The following is a 17267-nucleotide window of genomic DNA, read 5'->3' on the forward strand; positions in this document are numbered from 1 at the left end:
CCTCAATTTTAGATTACAAAACTCTTAGAAGAATTGAGAGAGGCCAAAGAAACCCATACACCAGAGATGAAACATTTCATGGGCTTAGAAAAGAAAATTAAACAGATGGAAATGAGACATAAACAACGAGAGCAAGAACTTCAACAGGTAAAGTAGTAAATCACATGTACATATTTGTATAGTTCTTCACTTTGAAGTACCTCCAGTTTGCTGTAGTTTTGTCATCCCTAGCAAAACTTACTTTGTAAAGTGTTTCCATTTTATATTGATCTTATTAATAATAAATATATAGCTTTTCAGAGAAAAATGACTTTAAATCTCAAATACCTGAAGATTGGTTTGCCTTATATGTGAAGAAATAGAGAAACAACTTGTGTCATGTTCTTATGTGCCTAGCACTAGTAATATCATTACTGTTCTTAATCACAAACAGATGAATTAATGGAAATAAAAAATGGCAGAAGGGCATGATGATGTAGTTTGGGGACTAGCCTTGGTGCTGATATTTAACTTTGCTTGAACAGTGTATTATTCGGTTTGGTCTGACACAGCAAAATTTCAAACTGGGAGGCTTAAAAGACAAACAAACTAATTTTCTCATATTTTGGAGGCTAGGATTTCAAGATTGAAGTTCCAGCTGATTCATTTTCTAGTGAGAGTTCTCATCCTGGCTTGTAGAGGGCCTTTCCTCAGTGTGTGCACTGCAGGGTGGAAAAGGGAAAATAGAGAGAGAGAAAGCTCTCTGGTGCCTCTTTTAAGAACACTAATCCAATCATCATCTAATTATGTTTGGGGTCTCACCCTTGGGACCTCATATAGGCTTAACTAGTTCCTTACCCTAAATACAGCCTCACTTTGAGTTAGGGCTTCAACATATGAAGGGGTAAGAGGGTGGCACATATTCAGTCTAAATCAGTGTAAGTTAAATATTCTTTGCAAATAAAAATTACCACATCCATGCAAGCTTTATGATTGACCTGAATTCCACAGAGAAACCCTAGGTCTATTTAATCATGTCAAGATGAATGGAATTTATTTCTCATTCTTACTCTTTTATTTGTGGACTTCTCTTAAAAACACATTGCATACCGAGAAATAATCATCCACAATAGAGTTAAGGTATCATAGTGCATCACTATTTATCCAGAACCCACCCTTGTGTGTCACTTTTTAATGCCTATTTAGAAAATAGTTGTAAGTTGTGGATAAATATGTAGAAAATTTGCTTTCTTGTTATATATACTGTATTACATATAGCCTAATGACAATTATTTTGTAGTGCTATAAATGTGATTAATTAATGTTACATATGTATTTATTGAAAAATTACATATACTAGTATGGTGTCACAAAATTGTGTACACAGTTTGAATAATTATAAAGGTAGTGTTTATTAAAATACATTTCATTTTCAAAATTGAGCTATTAGCTGTTAAGGTGTGTAGATACCTTTTGGGACGATTATTGCAATACGTTTTCTAATTTTGACTGTTTTATTTGCTAAAGCAAAAAATGCAGTAGGATTTTAAAAATATCTTTGATTCATAGAGAAGGTGATCGATTTCAGTTTCATAGTAAAATGCTAAATGAAGATGTTATCTAGATGGCAACATTGGTTGTTCTGACTTGAGTTCCCTCACAAAAAGACCAATTAGCAACCAACAATTCATAAACAAGGCAATTGTGAAAAATGTCAAAACACAGGTGAGTCTGAAGTACTCTTTTGTCCCACAGAGACCAAGAAGCACTGCATTAAAAGGGTAAGAGGAGCAGCCACACTCTGACAGCATTGCCTCCCACAGGCCGGTATAGCGCTGCACCAAAGGGTACCCTGCGGCCTACATTTTCTCCAGTGGGAAAAAGAGCCCAAGGTGAACATCCAGCTTGCCCACCACTGTGGGTTGCTTCCCAGGAGGCCCACAGTCTCACTTGTTGGAGATTTCAGGGCAGAATCTATGGGGCTCAACCACTGGCAATCAGATTGTGACTACAAAGTTCACCTCCTGCCATGGACACACTAAATCTTTAGCTACGTATAGAACAATTTCCTCTGGGGGTAGGAGTGGTGGCAGAGAAACAAAACAAAAAAGCAACTAGCTGAACAACTCCTACACATCAAAGCAAGCTGAGACAAAATCTCACTAAAAACCTCCACCTCCAGCTAGCAACCTACAATCCAGAGGGAGCTCAAAAACCGGATCTTTTCCCTGAGGAGTAAAGAGCTTGAAACCCACATTGGGTACTCTAACTTTTAAGACCTGCACCTCAGAGATGAACCTCCAGACCTTTGCTTTGTAAGGTAATGGGGCTTGTGTCCCCGAGACCCAGGAGGCTCTAGCAAACCAAGAAACAGCCCTACAGGCCGAGTGCATACACCCACCCCAGGGCTCAATGCAGAGGCAGCACCCAGGCTTTCTGTGAAAGAACTTGGCTTATCTTTAAGCATTGGCCTGAGGGGCAGGCATCTAATACAACACACATCTAGGAGCCTACTGAAATACTCTCCAGGGACAAGGGTGGTGAGAGCTATCTTTACACTCTTCCTCTCGCCTTGCTACAACTTGCCAATACCTTCCAGAAAGGAGCTTGTACCCTCATTTGGCACCTCTATTTTTGTGGCTGCACCCAAATATATATTGCCTTGGTAGCCCACTGGACAGTATATATATATAGCTGCTGCGTGACTGACTGGCTTCCCGTCTATCTGAATCTACGTACTGAGATCCTCCCCTTTGAGAAACTGACAGGTCTCCAGGTCTCGACACACTCCCAACTAATGGAAACCACTAAAAATAAAATAGGTTGTTCAGACAATTACAACAATTTATAAGAGAAAACCAAGAACTAGGACAGAGTTGAATGACAGCTTCATCTACATGATGACACCCTCCTTCAAGACTGTGGCAGGTGGCTCTTTTATCCAATGTATAGAAACTAACACAGAGAGTCAGGAAAAAATAAAAAAAATAGTGAAATATATTCCAAAAGAAAGAACAAAATAAAGCCTTTGGAAAAGATCTTCAGGAAACAGAGATAAGTGATTTATCTGTTAAAGAGTTCAAATAATAGTCATAAAGGTACTCACCAAGCTTTGGAGAAGCGAATGAACAAAGTAAAATTATAATAAAGTACCAAATAAAAGTCACAGAACTGAAGACTACAATTACTACACTGAAAAATACAATCGAGGTGTTCATAGAGGGGAAGAAAAGATGAGTGAATTCAAGGATAGGACAGTGGCCCGGCTGGTGTGGGTCAATAGTTGAGCATCAACCTATGAACCAGGAGGTAATGGTTTGATTCATGGTCCAGGTACATGCCCAGGTTATGGGCACAATAGTGCAGGAGGCAGCCAATTAATGATTCTCTTTTATCATTGATGTTTCTATCTCTCTATCCCTCTCCCTTCCTCTCTGAAATCAATAGAAATGTATTCAAAACCTTAAAAAAAAATAAAGACAGGACAGTGAAAATCAGAGCAGCAAAAATGAAGAATGAAGAAGAAAGAAGTGAAGGTAGCTTAAGGCACTTACGGAACACCATCAAATAGACCAACATTTGCATTGGTACAGGGGTCCCAAGAGAGGAGGAAAAGGGGCAGAAAACTTATTTGAAGAATAATGACTGAAAACTTCAATAACCTGGGGAAGGAAATAGCCTCCAGATCCAGGGTGCTGGGAGTTCCAAATAAGAAACACCCAAAGAAACCCACACCAAGATATATTGTAATTAAATTATCAAAAGCTAAAGACAATGAGGAAACCTCATAAGACATCAGCAAAAACTTTGCAGTCCAAAAGGGATTGGCTCAAAATATAGCAGAAAGGACGAAAGGAATTATGACAAACTCAGTCATAAAATAAGTCACAGGAATGTAATGTACAACTTAAATATAGCTAATATTGTAATAATATATGGTGACAGATGGTTACTATATATATTGTGATGATCACTCCATAAGGTATATAAATGTTGAAGCACTATGTTGTACCCCTGAAATACATTATATGTCAACCATAATTTCACATTTTGATTTAAAAAAAAATACTGAAGGAAAAAAAAAAACTTACTACCAGAATACCCAACAAAGCTGTCATTCACAGTTAAAGGAGAAATGAGTTTTCCAGACAAACAAAAGCTAAAGGAGTTAATTGTCTCTACACCAGCCTTACAAGAAATGATAAAGGGACATCTTTAAGTTGAAACAAAGGGGTGCTAATTGGTAATAGGACCACATATAAAAGATGAAATCTCACTGGTAAAGGCAAATATATGGTAATATACAGAATAATCTAACATTGTAAAGGTGGTGGATTAATCACATAAAGATAATATGAAGGTTAAAAAGCAAAAGTAGTCAAAATATAACTAATAATTTCTTCAGGATAAAAAGATAGAAATTGTGACATCAAAAACAAAACAGTAGGGAAGAAAAATGTAGGGCTTTAGAATGTGTTAAAACTTAAGGTGTCTTATGTAAATAATCCTCATGGCACCACAAAGATAAGCTTATAGTAGATACACAAAAGATACAAAGGACTCTAAGCATACCGCTAAGAAATTATAAAACCACACAGGAGGAGCACAAGAGAAGAAAAAGGGAACAGAAGACCTATAAAACACCTACTAAGTATTTTTAATGGCAATAGGTATATACTTATAATTATTTGTAAAAGGACTAAATTCTCCCACCAAGATGACAGAGTAGCTGAATAGATTTTTTTTAAAATCTTTATTGTTGAAAGTATTAGATAGGGCCTCCTCCTTTTCCTCCCATAAACCTCTTCCAGCCCGCTCCTGAACCCTCCCCCCCTGGATTTTTATTTTTAAAGACTCATCTATATGCCTACTGGAGACTCACTTAAGTTGTAAGGACACAGACAGTCTGAAAGTGAAGGGATGGAAAAAGATAATTCCCTGCAAATGGATACCAAAAGAAAACTTTGGTAGCTCCACTTACATCAAACCAAATAAGACTATATGGTAAAGACTGTAAAAAAGACAAAGAAGGTCATTACATAATTAAAAGGGGTCAATACAATAAGAAGATGTAACATTTAACAATAAGACGATATAAAATCTACACAGGAACACCTAAATATATAAAGCAAGTATGAACAAACCTAAAGGGAGAAATACTTAGAAATACAGTAATGGTAGAGAACTTTAATATCTCACTTTCAGGAATGGATTATCCAGACAGAAAATCAAGAAGGAAACGTTGGCCTTAAAAAATACATTAGACTACATGGACTTACCATATACAGGACATTCCACACAAAAGCAATTGAATACCCATTATTTTAAAGCACACATGGAACTCTCTCCAGGACAGATCTTATAGTCAGCCACAAAACAAGTCTTAATAAACTTAAAAAGACTGAAATGATGTTAGCCATCTTTCCTGACCACAATTATATGAAACTAGAAATCATTTACAAGAAGAAAATGGGAAAATGCACAAATATGTGAATTAGACCATGTGCTCCTAAACATATTACACATCAAAGAACAAATAAAAAAATTAAAATATATATTGAGACAACTGAAAATGAAAACAATATACCAAACCTTATGAGATGCAGCAAAATCAGTTTTAAGAGATAACTGTAGCAATAAATGCCTACATCAAGGAACAAGATCTCAAATAAACAACCTAACTTTACACCCCAAAAGAAGTAGAAAGAACGAAGCACAAAGTTAATTGGAGGAAGGAAATAAAGATCAGAGTGGAAATAAATGAGATAGAGACTAAAAGACAGTAGAAAAGATCAATAAAACAATGTTGGGTTTTTAAAAAGATAAAGGCAAACCTTTAGCTAGACTTACCAAGAAAAGAGGAGGACTAAAATACATGAAATCAGAGATGAAAGAGGAGATGTTACAACTGATACCAAATAGAAAGGATCATAAGACACTACTATGAACAATCAATTATAGGCCAATAAATTGAACAACCTAGAAGAAATGGACAAATTCCTAGAAACATACGAACTACCAAGACAGAATCATAAATTCAAAATTTGAACAGACCAATCACTAAAACAGAGATTAAATCAATGAACAAAAATCTCTTAAAATTCCAATGGCTTCGCTAGCCAATTCTACAAATCATTTAAAGAAGAATGAATACCAGTCCCAAACTTTTGCAAATAGTATAAGAGGAGGGATCTCTCTCAAACTCGTTTTACAGCATTACTCAATACCAAAACCAGGCAAGGATACTATGGAGAAAAGAAAATGCAGAACAATATCTCCCATTGAACATAGATACAAAAAGCCTCAACCAAATATTAGGAAACCAAATTCAACACTACATTGAAAGGATCACATATCATGATTATTCAAGGGATGCAAGAATGGTTCACCACCCACAAATCATTGATGTGATGCGTCACAATAATAAAATGAAAGATAAAAATTGCGTATTTTAATACATGCAAAATTCAAGTTATTTTCATGGTAAAACTCTCAAAAAATGGGGTATGGGGGGAATGTACCCCAATACAATATGGTCCCCACAGGTGGGAGGTGAGAATGGGTAAAATGATTAGGGGGTCAGATGTGCCAACTTCCAGTTAAAATAAACAAGTCATGGATATGTAATGTACAGCATGTTGACTATAATTAATACTATCCTATATAATAAAGAGCTAATATGCTAATTAGATTGGGCAGTGGAAAGAAGGTCTGGATGAAGCCGGGGCTGCAGCCGCCTCTGCTGCGAGGGATCAAGGCAGCCGTCGCGGCTGCGAAGGCCTACCCTCACAGGAATTTTGTGCATTGGGCCGCTAGTATTGTATATTTGAACTTTGTTAAATAGTATATTTTAAAATCTGATGTCAAGAAGCAGAGTAGGTAACCACTATGCTTGCCTCCTCTCACAACTGAGAACCACATAAAGACTAGCTGAACAAAAGTCGTATAACTAATGATATATAAAGAAGCCACACAAGACTATAGGGGTGGAGACACAGAATGGGCCGGTCCCACACCTACAGTGTGGCGATTCTTTAAGAATCAGGAGAGATATCTCAGCTATGATACAAGAGGTGCCAGCCCCAGATCAGACTCCCCATCCTAGGACACCACTGTAAGGAAGAGGAGGCTCCATAACATCTTGCTGTGAAAACCAACAGGAATTGCACTGAGTGAGATGGAGTGCTGCTGGAGAACCAGGTGATCCTCTTGAGGAGCTGTGCACAAACTCACTTGCTCACAGACTCAGTCCCTTTGGACCTGAGCACAGGCGGAACAGCTCAAAAAAGCATCAGGGAAATATGAGGGAGGAACTGAGTTGACTAGCTTCAGAGCAAGGGCTGGAGGGCAGCTCTCTCCAGGGACCAAAGCACTGGCAGGCAACAATGTCCTTCTGTTGAGCCCTTTTCCCACCCAGCTGGGAGATGCAGGCTGGGGCCAAATGGTAGCTCTCCATTAACCTGGCTGACACCATTCACCCCATCCTGGTGACTCCTAGAGACAATGCCTTCCCAACTCATGCGCCCAGCCTGAACATACCTCAACCTAATAAAGGCCTTGCATGACAAGCCCACAGCTAACATTCTCAATGGTGAAAAGCTAAAAAAAAATTTTTTTTTTTGAAGATCAGGAACAAAACAGGGTTGTCCGCTTTCACCACTTTTATTCAACACTGGAGGCCCAGTGCATGGGTGGGGTCCCTTGGCTTGTCCAGCCATCAGGGCCGGGGGGAGGGACCACAGGAGGTTGGCTGACCACAGGAGGTTGGCCGGCTGCGGGAGTTTGGCTGTGGGAGTGCACTGGCCGGCTGGGGTGGAGGGACTGCGGGAGGTTGGCTGGCTGTGGGAGTTTGGCCGTGGGAGTGCACTGACCACCCGGCGGGCGGGAGGTTGGCCAGCCGTGGGAGCGCACTGACCACCAGGGGGCAGCACCTGTGTTGATCGTCTGCCCCCTAGTGGTCAGTGCATGTCATAGTGACTGGTTGTTGACTGGTTGTTTGGTCAACTGGTTGTAACGGTCGTTTAGGCTTTTATATATATATATAGTATTGGAAGTCCTAGCCACAGCAATCAGACCAAAAATAAAAGGCATTCGAGTTGGAAAGGAAGAATTAAAACTGTCATTATGATACTATATAGAACTCTAAAGATTTCACCAACAAGCTATTAGGACTAATAATTGAATTTGTTAAAGTAGCAGGATACAGAATTAATATTTAGAAATTAATTTTTAGATGCCAATAATGAACTTTCAGCAAGAGAAATTAAAGAAAACAATCCCATTTACTTTTGCATCAGAAAGAATAAAATACGTAGGAGTAAATTTAACCAAGGAGGTCAAAGACCTGTACTTGGAAAACTAGAGGCACTGAAAAGGAAACTAAAGAAGATACAAATAAATGGAAGCATATACCATGCTCATGGATAGGGAGAATTGACCATTAAAATGTCCATGCTATTCAAAGCAATCTACAGATTCAATGCAATCCCCATCAAAATATAAATGGCATTTTTCACAGAGCTAGAACAAATAATCCTAAAAATTACATGGAACCACAAAAGGCTTCGAATAGCCAAAGCACTTCTGAGAAAGTAGAACAAAGTTGGAAATGTCACCCTACCTGCTATCAAACATGCTACTAGGCTATAGTAATAAAAAGAGCATGATACTGGCATAAAAAAGACACATAGGTCAATGGAATAGAATAGAGAGCCCATAAATAAACCCATGCCTATATGATCAATTATTCTCTGACAAAGGGCGCATAATATACAATGGGGTAAAGACAGTCTCTTCAACCAATGGTATTGTGAAAACTGGACAGATATATGCAAAAGAATTAAATTGTGTCACTTTCTTACACTGCATACAAAAAGAAATCCCAAATGAATTAAAGACTTAAGCAAGATCCCAAATCATAGAAGAAAACAGATAGTAAACTCTTTGACATCACCCTTATTAATATTTTTGAATATTCCCTTAGACTAGCGGTTCTCAACCTGTGGGTCATGACCCCTTTGGCGGTCAAACGACCCTTTCACAGGGGTCGCCTAAGACCATCCTGCATTTCAGATATTTACGTTATGATTCATAACAGTAGCAACATTACAGTTATGAAGTAGCAACGAAAATAATTTTATGGTTGGGTCACAACATGAGGAACTGTATTTAAAGGGCCAGAAGGTTGAGAACCACTGCCTTAGACAAAAGAAAAAATTAAGCAATGGGAATACATCAAACTAAAAAGCTTTTGCACAGCAAAGAAAACCAACAAAATGGAAACACAACTTAATGAATGGGAGAAGTCATTCACCAATGATACATCCAAGAAGGGGTTAATCTCCAAAGTATATAAGGAACTCATACAACTTAACATCCCCCCAAAAAAATCAGATTAAAAATGCGCAGAGGATCATGAGTAGGAGGAAGCAGAGTCCCCACTGTGTGTCTGAGGTTTGTTGAGCTGCAACATGCGGGATTGGGGCTTCTGTGCCTCCCAGACACCTTTCTGCTTACAGAGTTCAACTCAGCTTCACCCAATTTAACCCTCCAGCTTCAGGTGTGGGCGCCTCTCAGGTCCTGCAGCCCAGGTCTCAGGGTCCAGAACAGATAGGAACTTTGAGGACGTGGCCATTACCTTCTCTGAGGAAGAGTGGGGGCTCCCTGATGAGGCTCAGAGATTTCTGTACTGCAATGTGATGCTGGAAGTCTTTGCACTTGTAGCATCTGTAGGTTGTTGGCAGAAAACAGATGATGCAGAGGCCTTTTCTGAGAGAGTGCATATGTATAAGGAGAGTCATAGGTCAGGCCTTCTAAGACAGCTCCAGCAACCCAGAAGACTCGTGTGTAAGTGGTGTGTCTCGGTGTTAAAGGATATTTTACACCTGACGGAGTCACAAGCAGCATTATTTGAGCAGAAAAGCTTCTTTAGTGACGCATGTTTGAGAAACTTCTATTTCATTGCAAACCCTCACTAGCAACAGAGGGATGCCAGTGGAGAGAAGCCTTGGAAAGAAGCTACGGACAGGGCCTCGTTTGTGAGCAGATGCAACTTCTACTTATCTTGGGTTCCTTCAATCAGTAGGGAGGTTGGGAAAGTCTTCCCAGGCATCATATGGCTTCTCTAGCACCAGACCACTCTCAACACTGGAGAGCCACACAGTGGCAGTGAGATTTCACAGGAATCTCTCAGTGGAAAAACTTATCACCAGTGGAGTGAATATGAAAAAGCTGCAGAAAGTTGTTCAATGTCAGGCTATATGCTCTGGAGAAGTGAATTATAAGGGTAACAAATGTAGGAAAGTTTTTAGACGTGTTGTTAACCTCTATCGACATAGAAGAATTCACACTGGAGAAAAGCCCCATTAGTGTACTGATTGTGGGAAGTTCTTCAGTGAAAGCACTGCTCTCATAAAACACCAGAGTTCACACTGGAGAAAAGCCATCTGAGTAGAGTGATTGTGGAAAGTCCTTTAGACAAAAGTTTGCCCTCATTCTACATACAGAGTTCATACTGGAGAAAAGCCATATGAGTGTCCTGATTGTGGGAAGTCCTTCAGTCGAAGCTCTACCCTTATTCACCACCACAGAGTTCACACTGGAAAAAAGATATATTGAGTGTAGTGATTGTGGAAAGTCCTTCAGTCCTATATCTACCCTCATCCAACACCACAGAGTTCATACTGGTGAAAAGCCATATGAATGAACTGATTTTGGGAAGTCCTTCAGTGAAAAGTCTAATTTCAGTAAACACCACAAAGTTCACACTAGAGCAGTGATGGCGAACCTATGACACGCGTATAAGAGGTGACACGGGAACTCATTTTTTTGGTTGATTTTTCTTTGTTAAATGGCATTTAAATATATAAAATAAATATCAGAAATATAAGTCGTTGTTTTACTATGGTTTCAAATATCAAAAAATTTCTATATGTGACACGGTACCAGAGTTAAGTTAGGGTTTTTCAAAATGCTGACACGCCGAGCTCAAAAGGTTCGCCATCACTGCACTAGAGAAAAGTCATATGAGTGTCCTGATTGTGGGAATTCCTTCAGTCAAAGCTATAACCTCACTCAGCACCAGAGAATTCACACTGGTGTTAGGTTTTATGACTGTAGTGAATATGGGAAATTTTTTAGCCAAAAACCTAGCTTGCTTAGACACCTGACTGTTAAAGGAGAAAAGCCTTAAATGTGCAGGGAATGCTTTCTTTTTCTCACTGAGAATATCAACACTGAAAGAGACTCTGACATACATTTAACTGAATATAAATTCCTTTTATTGCAACATACACTGCTAAATTCCTCATAAGTATTAGGTACCAGTGAGGCTTTAAGGAGCTGCATTGCAGTTGCTAACCTGCCCAGGCCTACTACCCAATGTTTGTCACTGCGAGTATTTGTGGCTGAAGCAACTTTACCTTTACAACCTGGCTCACCTGCATCAGTCACAACCCCTGTGTGTTAAGGGAAAATGAATTCTGTGTTCTCACTTGTGCTTGAGGAAATTATGATTAGTCCAAGCTCTTGTCTATACCACCTACGTTTGTATAAGTGTACTCTATTATGTGTGCACAATGACAAAATTCCCTCACAACACACTTCTCAGAATGTATCCCCACTTGTTAAGTAGCTCATGACTATTAGAAAAGAAAAAAGAGTTCTAAAATTCATATGGAATCAGAAAGGACCCTAAATAGCCCAACCAATCCTAACAAAGAACAAAGCTGGAGGCATCACACTTACTAATTTCAAACTATATTACACAGCTGTAGTACTATAGTACTCAAAATAGTATGGTACTTGCAATAAAAAGAGGCACATAGACCAGTGAAATAGAATCAGGAGCCCAGAAATAAATCTGTGCATATACAGTTAACTAGTATTTGATAAGGGAGTAAAGAATACTCAGTGGAGAAATGATAGCCCCTTTGATATGTGATTCTAGGTAAATTGAATATCCACATGCAAAAGAATGAAATTAGATCCCTGTCTTACATCACTCATAATGAATTAAAGACTTCAAGTAAGACTTGAAACCATAAAACTCCTAAAAGAAAACAGGGAAAGAGCTCCTTGACAAGTACCTTAATAATTTTTGGATATGAGACTTAGAGTACAAGCATCAAAATAAGTAAACTAGTGGGACTACACTAAGCTAAAAAGTGCACAGCTAAAAAAATAATCAACAAAACTAAAAGGCAACAAACAAAAATAAAAAAAGGCAACATGAAGTAGGAGAAAGTATTTGGAAACCACACATCTTATAAGGAGTTAATATCCAAAATATACAGGGAACTCACATAACTCAATACCAAAAAAAAAAAAAATGTGATTAAAAATGAGTAAAGGGCCTGGATAGACATTTTTCCAAAGAAAATATTTAAATGGTCAACAAGGTACACGAAAAAGTGCTCAAGTTCACTAATTATTAGGGAAATGCAAGTCAAACCCACAATGAGATACCACCTCAGCCGTTTAGAATGGTTGTCATCAGAAAGATAAATAACCAGTACTGGTAAGGATGTGGAGGAAAAGGAGCCCTTCTGCACTGTTGGTGAGCATGTAAATTGGTGCAGCCACTATTGAAAACAGTATGGAGGTTCCTTAAAATACTGAAAACAGTTCTACTAGGTGATCCAGCAGTTCCACTTTATATATCTGAGGGAAACAAAATCACTACACCAAAGAGATAGCTGAACCCCCATGTTCAGTGCAGCATTATTTAGGACAGCCAATACATGGAAACAATGTAAATGTCCACTGATGGATGAATGGATAAAGAAAATGTGGGTGTATACATACAATGCAGCAATACTCAGCCATAGAAAATGAAATTCTGCCTTTTGCAACAATGTGGATGGACCTTGAGGGCATTATGCTAAGTGAAACAAGTCAGAGAAAGACAAATACTATATGACCTCATGTGTAATCTTAAAAACAAAAACAAAAAAAAAACACCTCATAGATAAAATTGGGGGTTGGGGGTGAGACTTGATAAAGACAGAAGGCACAAACATCCAGTATAAGTTCTGGGGCTGTAATGTACAGCATGGTGACTATAGTTAACAATACTGTATTGTGTTTTTGAAAATTGCTAGGAAAGTAAATCAAATTTTCATCACAAGGAAACAATTTTGAAACTACGTGAGGTGATGGTGTTAGCTTAGAATTGAACATGTATGCAGCATTTTGTGTTCCCCTTAACTCAAGCACCTGTTTACACAATGTTTCTGAAGTGCTTTTATTTTAGAATCATGAAGTTATTCTATAGCAAGGCAGGATTATAGATGAAAAAAAATTATATTGAAGATGTTTAGCATGTTTAACATTTAGAAACATTATTGGTTTTGTTGCCCTAACTAGTCTTTGTATGTCTAGCTTTCTATGGTTTGTAATGCTTGTGCCTAATGATTCCCTTAAGGTACTTGACAGGGTACCCTCACTTCATCATTGAAAAAATTGACCCCTAAAAGCAAGGCAGCCTAGTGTGATAGTTAATAGCAGGGACTCTGGGGCCAGCCTGCCTCCCACGGGCTGGGTGTGCACCTTGACCAAATTGGATTTGTTTGGATTCATACCAAGGTATTAGAAATAATTTCTGATGCTTTAAATGGTACTCTTATTCACAGCTTAAAAAAAACAATACTGTAAAACTCCCTAGCAGAATTAGATACTAAATTCCCCTCTTCTTACCACCTTCCCTGCAAGCCCGTTTGTTACACAATGAAACCTGTGCAGGCCACAGCTTCACTGTTGTCCGCATTGTCCCACGTTAGCTCTTCGGAATTGTTAAATGTCCTTCACCCGCACTGTGAACGCTAACGTTGAGATGGAATTTTTTTTATTTACAGATAATACAGCAGACACACCAAGTAGTAGAAACTGAGCAAAACAAAGAAATTGAGAAATGGAAAAGACTCGCACAGCTGAAGAATCGTGAGCTGGACAAGTTCCGCACAGAATTAGACTCGATATTAGATGTTCTACGAGAGCTGCAGCGGCAGGGGGTGGTGGTGCCCGTTGCCTTTGCGGAGGAAGTGACTGCACCACAGTATTAGCTAGACCTTCAGACGTCACAGGACCTCCCGGAAGGGCCTGAGGCGTGGTGGCTGGGATCGGGCCTCGTCAGAGAAGGCTGTTGAAAACAAGTTCCAGGATGTTCCCAGAAAACAACACAAAAGCAACATTTCAAAATAAATTGCTCTTAACCAATAAGAAAAAAAAAAGAAGCATTGGAGCATATTTTACTGAAAATCTTTAACCAGTCACGTTTTACATAATTTACGGACAAGTCTCTTTATGTCAGGTGATTAGAATTAGTGAATTTCATAGTAAAAGTCCTCACTTATACGCTAGATGTGAAAAGAAAAGAAAATTGCATCCACTCTGCCATTAAGTGCCAGAAAAGCAGCTCCTCTTTCTCATGGAAACGCAGGGAGGAGGTGAGCACAGTGGCTGGCACAACCACACCGCCAGTCACCGAGCAGGAGAGTTTCTGCCATAACTTGAACAAGAATCATAATTTCCGTGTAGTAGATAGTGAACTATCTTCTGTCACCCAGATTTCCACTCGCACCTCTATGTGCCTCATTTTTGTCACTTGCTATAAGTGCAAAATCTATATACAAGTAATAGGGGGGTTTGGTTTAATGGTTTTATGCCATGTCTTAAGTGCCAGTCCATTTTTTGAACTCTAAGATTGTAGACAGAACATAACATTTTTACTTTTTCTATTTAAAAGGTAATATATGTTCATTAGAAAAAAACTAAAAGCTTGCACAAAAGCAGCCAGATTGTTATTTTACTTTGCAATTCCCATTTCCAGAAGCAGATAGTGAGTATATGATATTGGTCAGTTAAAGCTATAGCCGCTTTGTTTTCAGATGTTCTAGCCCAGCACTGTCCAACTGAAGTATAATTAATGTGAGCCACGTATAATTTTTATTTTATTGTAGCCACATTTAAAAATATTTTTAAATGAAATTAATTTTGGAAATTTATATAATATATTCAAAATGTGAATATAAAAGTTGAGTTTTTACATTATTTTTTCATACTAACTCTCCAAATTCTGGTATATTTTACATTTATAAACACATCTCACCTTGGACTAGCCACATTCCAAGTGCTCAATAACCACAGGTTAATAAATGCAATTCTAGAATAATAATCACAATGTGAAGCACTGTATAAAGGACACGTGAAATAGGTCTTGGTGGAATTATGGATAGCAAATGTGAAATGTGGAAATTAATGTCAATGTTCAGCATTTTTTAATGTCCTTTTCCTAAGAGGGTAGAAAAAGTATTATAACTTGCTATTTTTTTATGTGAAAGAATCTTAATTTAAGTTATAAACTGTTTTGGTTATTATTTGCTCTGTGTGTTTTTTATCTGCAAACATATTAATTTATAGTTACACCCATTCCTCACTTTGTCTTTTTGACTGACTATTCAGGGGCTCTTCATTCCGGGCACAAACATGACTGATTCTGAAACACAAGAAGCACAAGCATCGAATAGATGATTACTTACAGCAAAAGTGCATCCTATTTTGATGAGGATTTTATATTCTGTTTTGGAGTAAGCTGTGCACATGTCAGATCTTCAGTTCTATTTACAGATTAAAGATCCATAAGTACTTTCAGAACTTTTAGTTACAACTAAAACCAGCAAGAACCATATTCCATCCCTTAGTCAATACACTAAAGGTCCAGGATGAGAACATGGAAGATAGACAACTTTAGACACTTTTATGAAGATTTAAGCTCCAGAAAATATCAGTCCTCTCCTACCAGTCCCACCTCCTCACAATGTCATAAGGCACCCACAGGCCTTCCCTTCAGGAACCTCATCAGAATGCATGGCTTACCGCTGAAACACACTTGTGCAGAGAGATTTCTGAGTGAGCCCACAGCATCCTACAACTACTACTACCCTGGGAAATCCGGGCTTTAGTACTAAGATCTCATTCCATATTGCAAGAATCCTAAATTTATGACTAAGTGTCTAGAAGGTGAAAGCATTCCCTTTCCCACCCATACCAGTGAGGACTCTAAGTCCAAGATCTGCACACACATGAAATAAGAGGTAACCTTACTCAGAATAAGGTTTTTTTCCTATTTGTAGTTACAACAGCCATCTGTTTCAAAGAGCTCCTCAGTGGTGAAAAGAGTGTAGTTTGAATATCCTTCCAAGTTATGAGTAATCCTGTTGTAGTATTTGAACCATTTATGGCCTTTCTTCAGTATCTATAGAAGTCTTTAATAAAAAGCACATGTAGAAGATGTTTTTTTAAAAAAGCACATGTATTTTTTTAAATATATTTTTATTGATTTCAGGGAGGAAGAGAGAGAAACATCAATGATGAGAGTCATTGATCGGCTGCCTCCTGCACGCCCCTACTGGGGATCAAACCTGCAACCCGGGCATATGCCCTTGACTAGAATTGAACCCAGGACCCTTCAGTCCGCAGGCTGACGCTCTATCCACTGAGCCAAACCAGCTAGGGCCACGTGTTTCTTCTCAATACCTGTCCAGCTTGGTAAGAGTAGACCTAGTGCTAGTGAACCATTTCCTCCCTCCATAGATCCATTTTTAAACCATAGATCCATTTTTCTCTCCAGGTTTGCTGAAAGCTTCGATCACAACCACCAAAGAGTACAAACAGGAAGAAAGATATTCTTTCCCACCTACACCTACTTTATAAGATTGTTGTAAGTAATAGGGCAGCATCAATAAAAGGAAATCTCCAGAGGAGGAAGAGAAGCACCAAGTTTCATTAGAATAAAAAGAGTTGTTAGTAAATTATAGAACGAGAAATGGACTAGACCTTATGAGGAGAAGACAAAACAATAGGACAATTGTACCAAGTATGCATTGTTGGAGCACAAAAGTGAAGAGGCCAGAGCACACCAGGAGCTTGGCATAGAGCTAGTCTCAGCCTGCTCTGCACTTGAACCCCTCCAGGTCGCCTGCTGATGGGTCCTCCTACCGCAGAGTATTTATATCACAGTGAAGAAGTTCTGCTGCAGAGGACAGATGAGGACAAGGCACATGGCCTGTGTAACTCCTTAGGGAAAAGTCTGGAAGGGACTTGGGGAAGGATTTGTGAGGAAGGTAAAAGTGAAATCATGAGGGAAAGAATTCGTATAAAAGGGTGAAATTGAGCCTGCTTATTAGAGAAGACAGTGAAACGAAGCAGCTTTTATTTTACCTCCCACCAGCTCCAGGCAGGCAGTGTAAATAACCACACACCTGCATGCCCTTGTCTTCTTATCTGTTTGG

The 17267-nt window shown here is 38.7% G+C and overlaps 1 protein-coding gene across 1 annotated transcript in view; it reads left to right on the forward strand.

Annotated features, from left to right (window-relative positions):
- Positions 1-15311, forward strand: part of LOC102442532 (centrosomal protein of 162 kDa) — a 24093-nt gene extending 8782 nt beyond the window's left edge. The window contains exons 6-7 of the mRNA XM_023746904.1: positions 13-147; positions 13833-15311. Coding sequence (XP_023602672.1) covers positions 13-147; positions 13833-14039 — 342 coding nt within the window. The 3' untranslated portion in view covers positions 14040-15311. The remainder of the gene's footprint in view (positions 1-12; positions 148-13832) is intronic.
- Positions 15312-17267: the final 1956 nt, after the last annotated feature.

The sequence above is a fragment of the Myotis lucifugus genome, unplaced genomic scaffold (genome assembly GCF_000147115.1).
Source record: "Myotis lucifugus unplaced genomic scaffold, Myoluc2.0 scaffold_754, whole genome shotgun sequence".
Lineage (NCBI taxonomy): Eukaryota > Metazoa > Chordata > Mammalia > Chiroptera > Vespertilionidae > Myotis > Myotis lucifugus.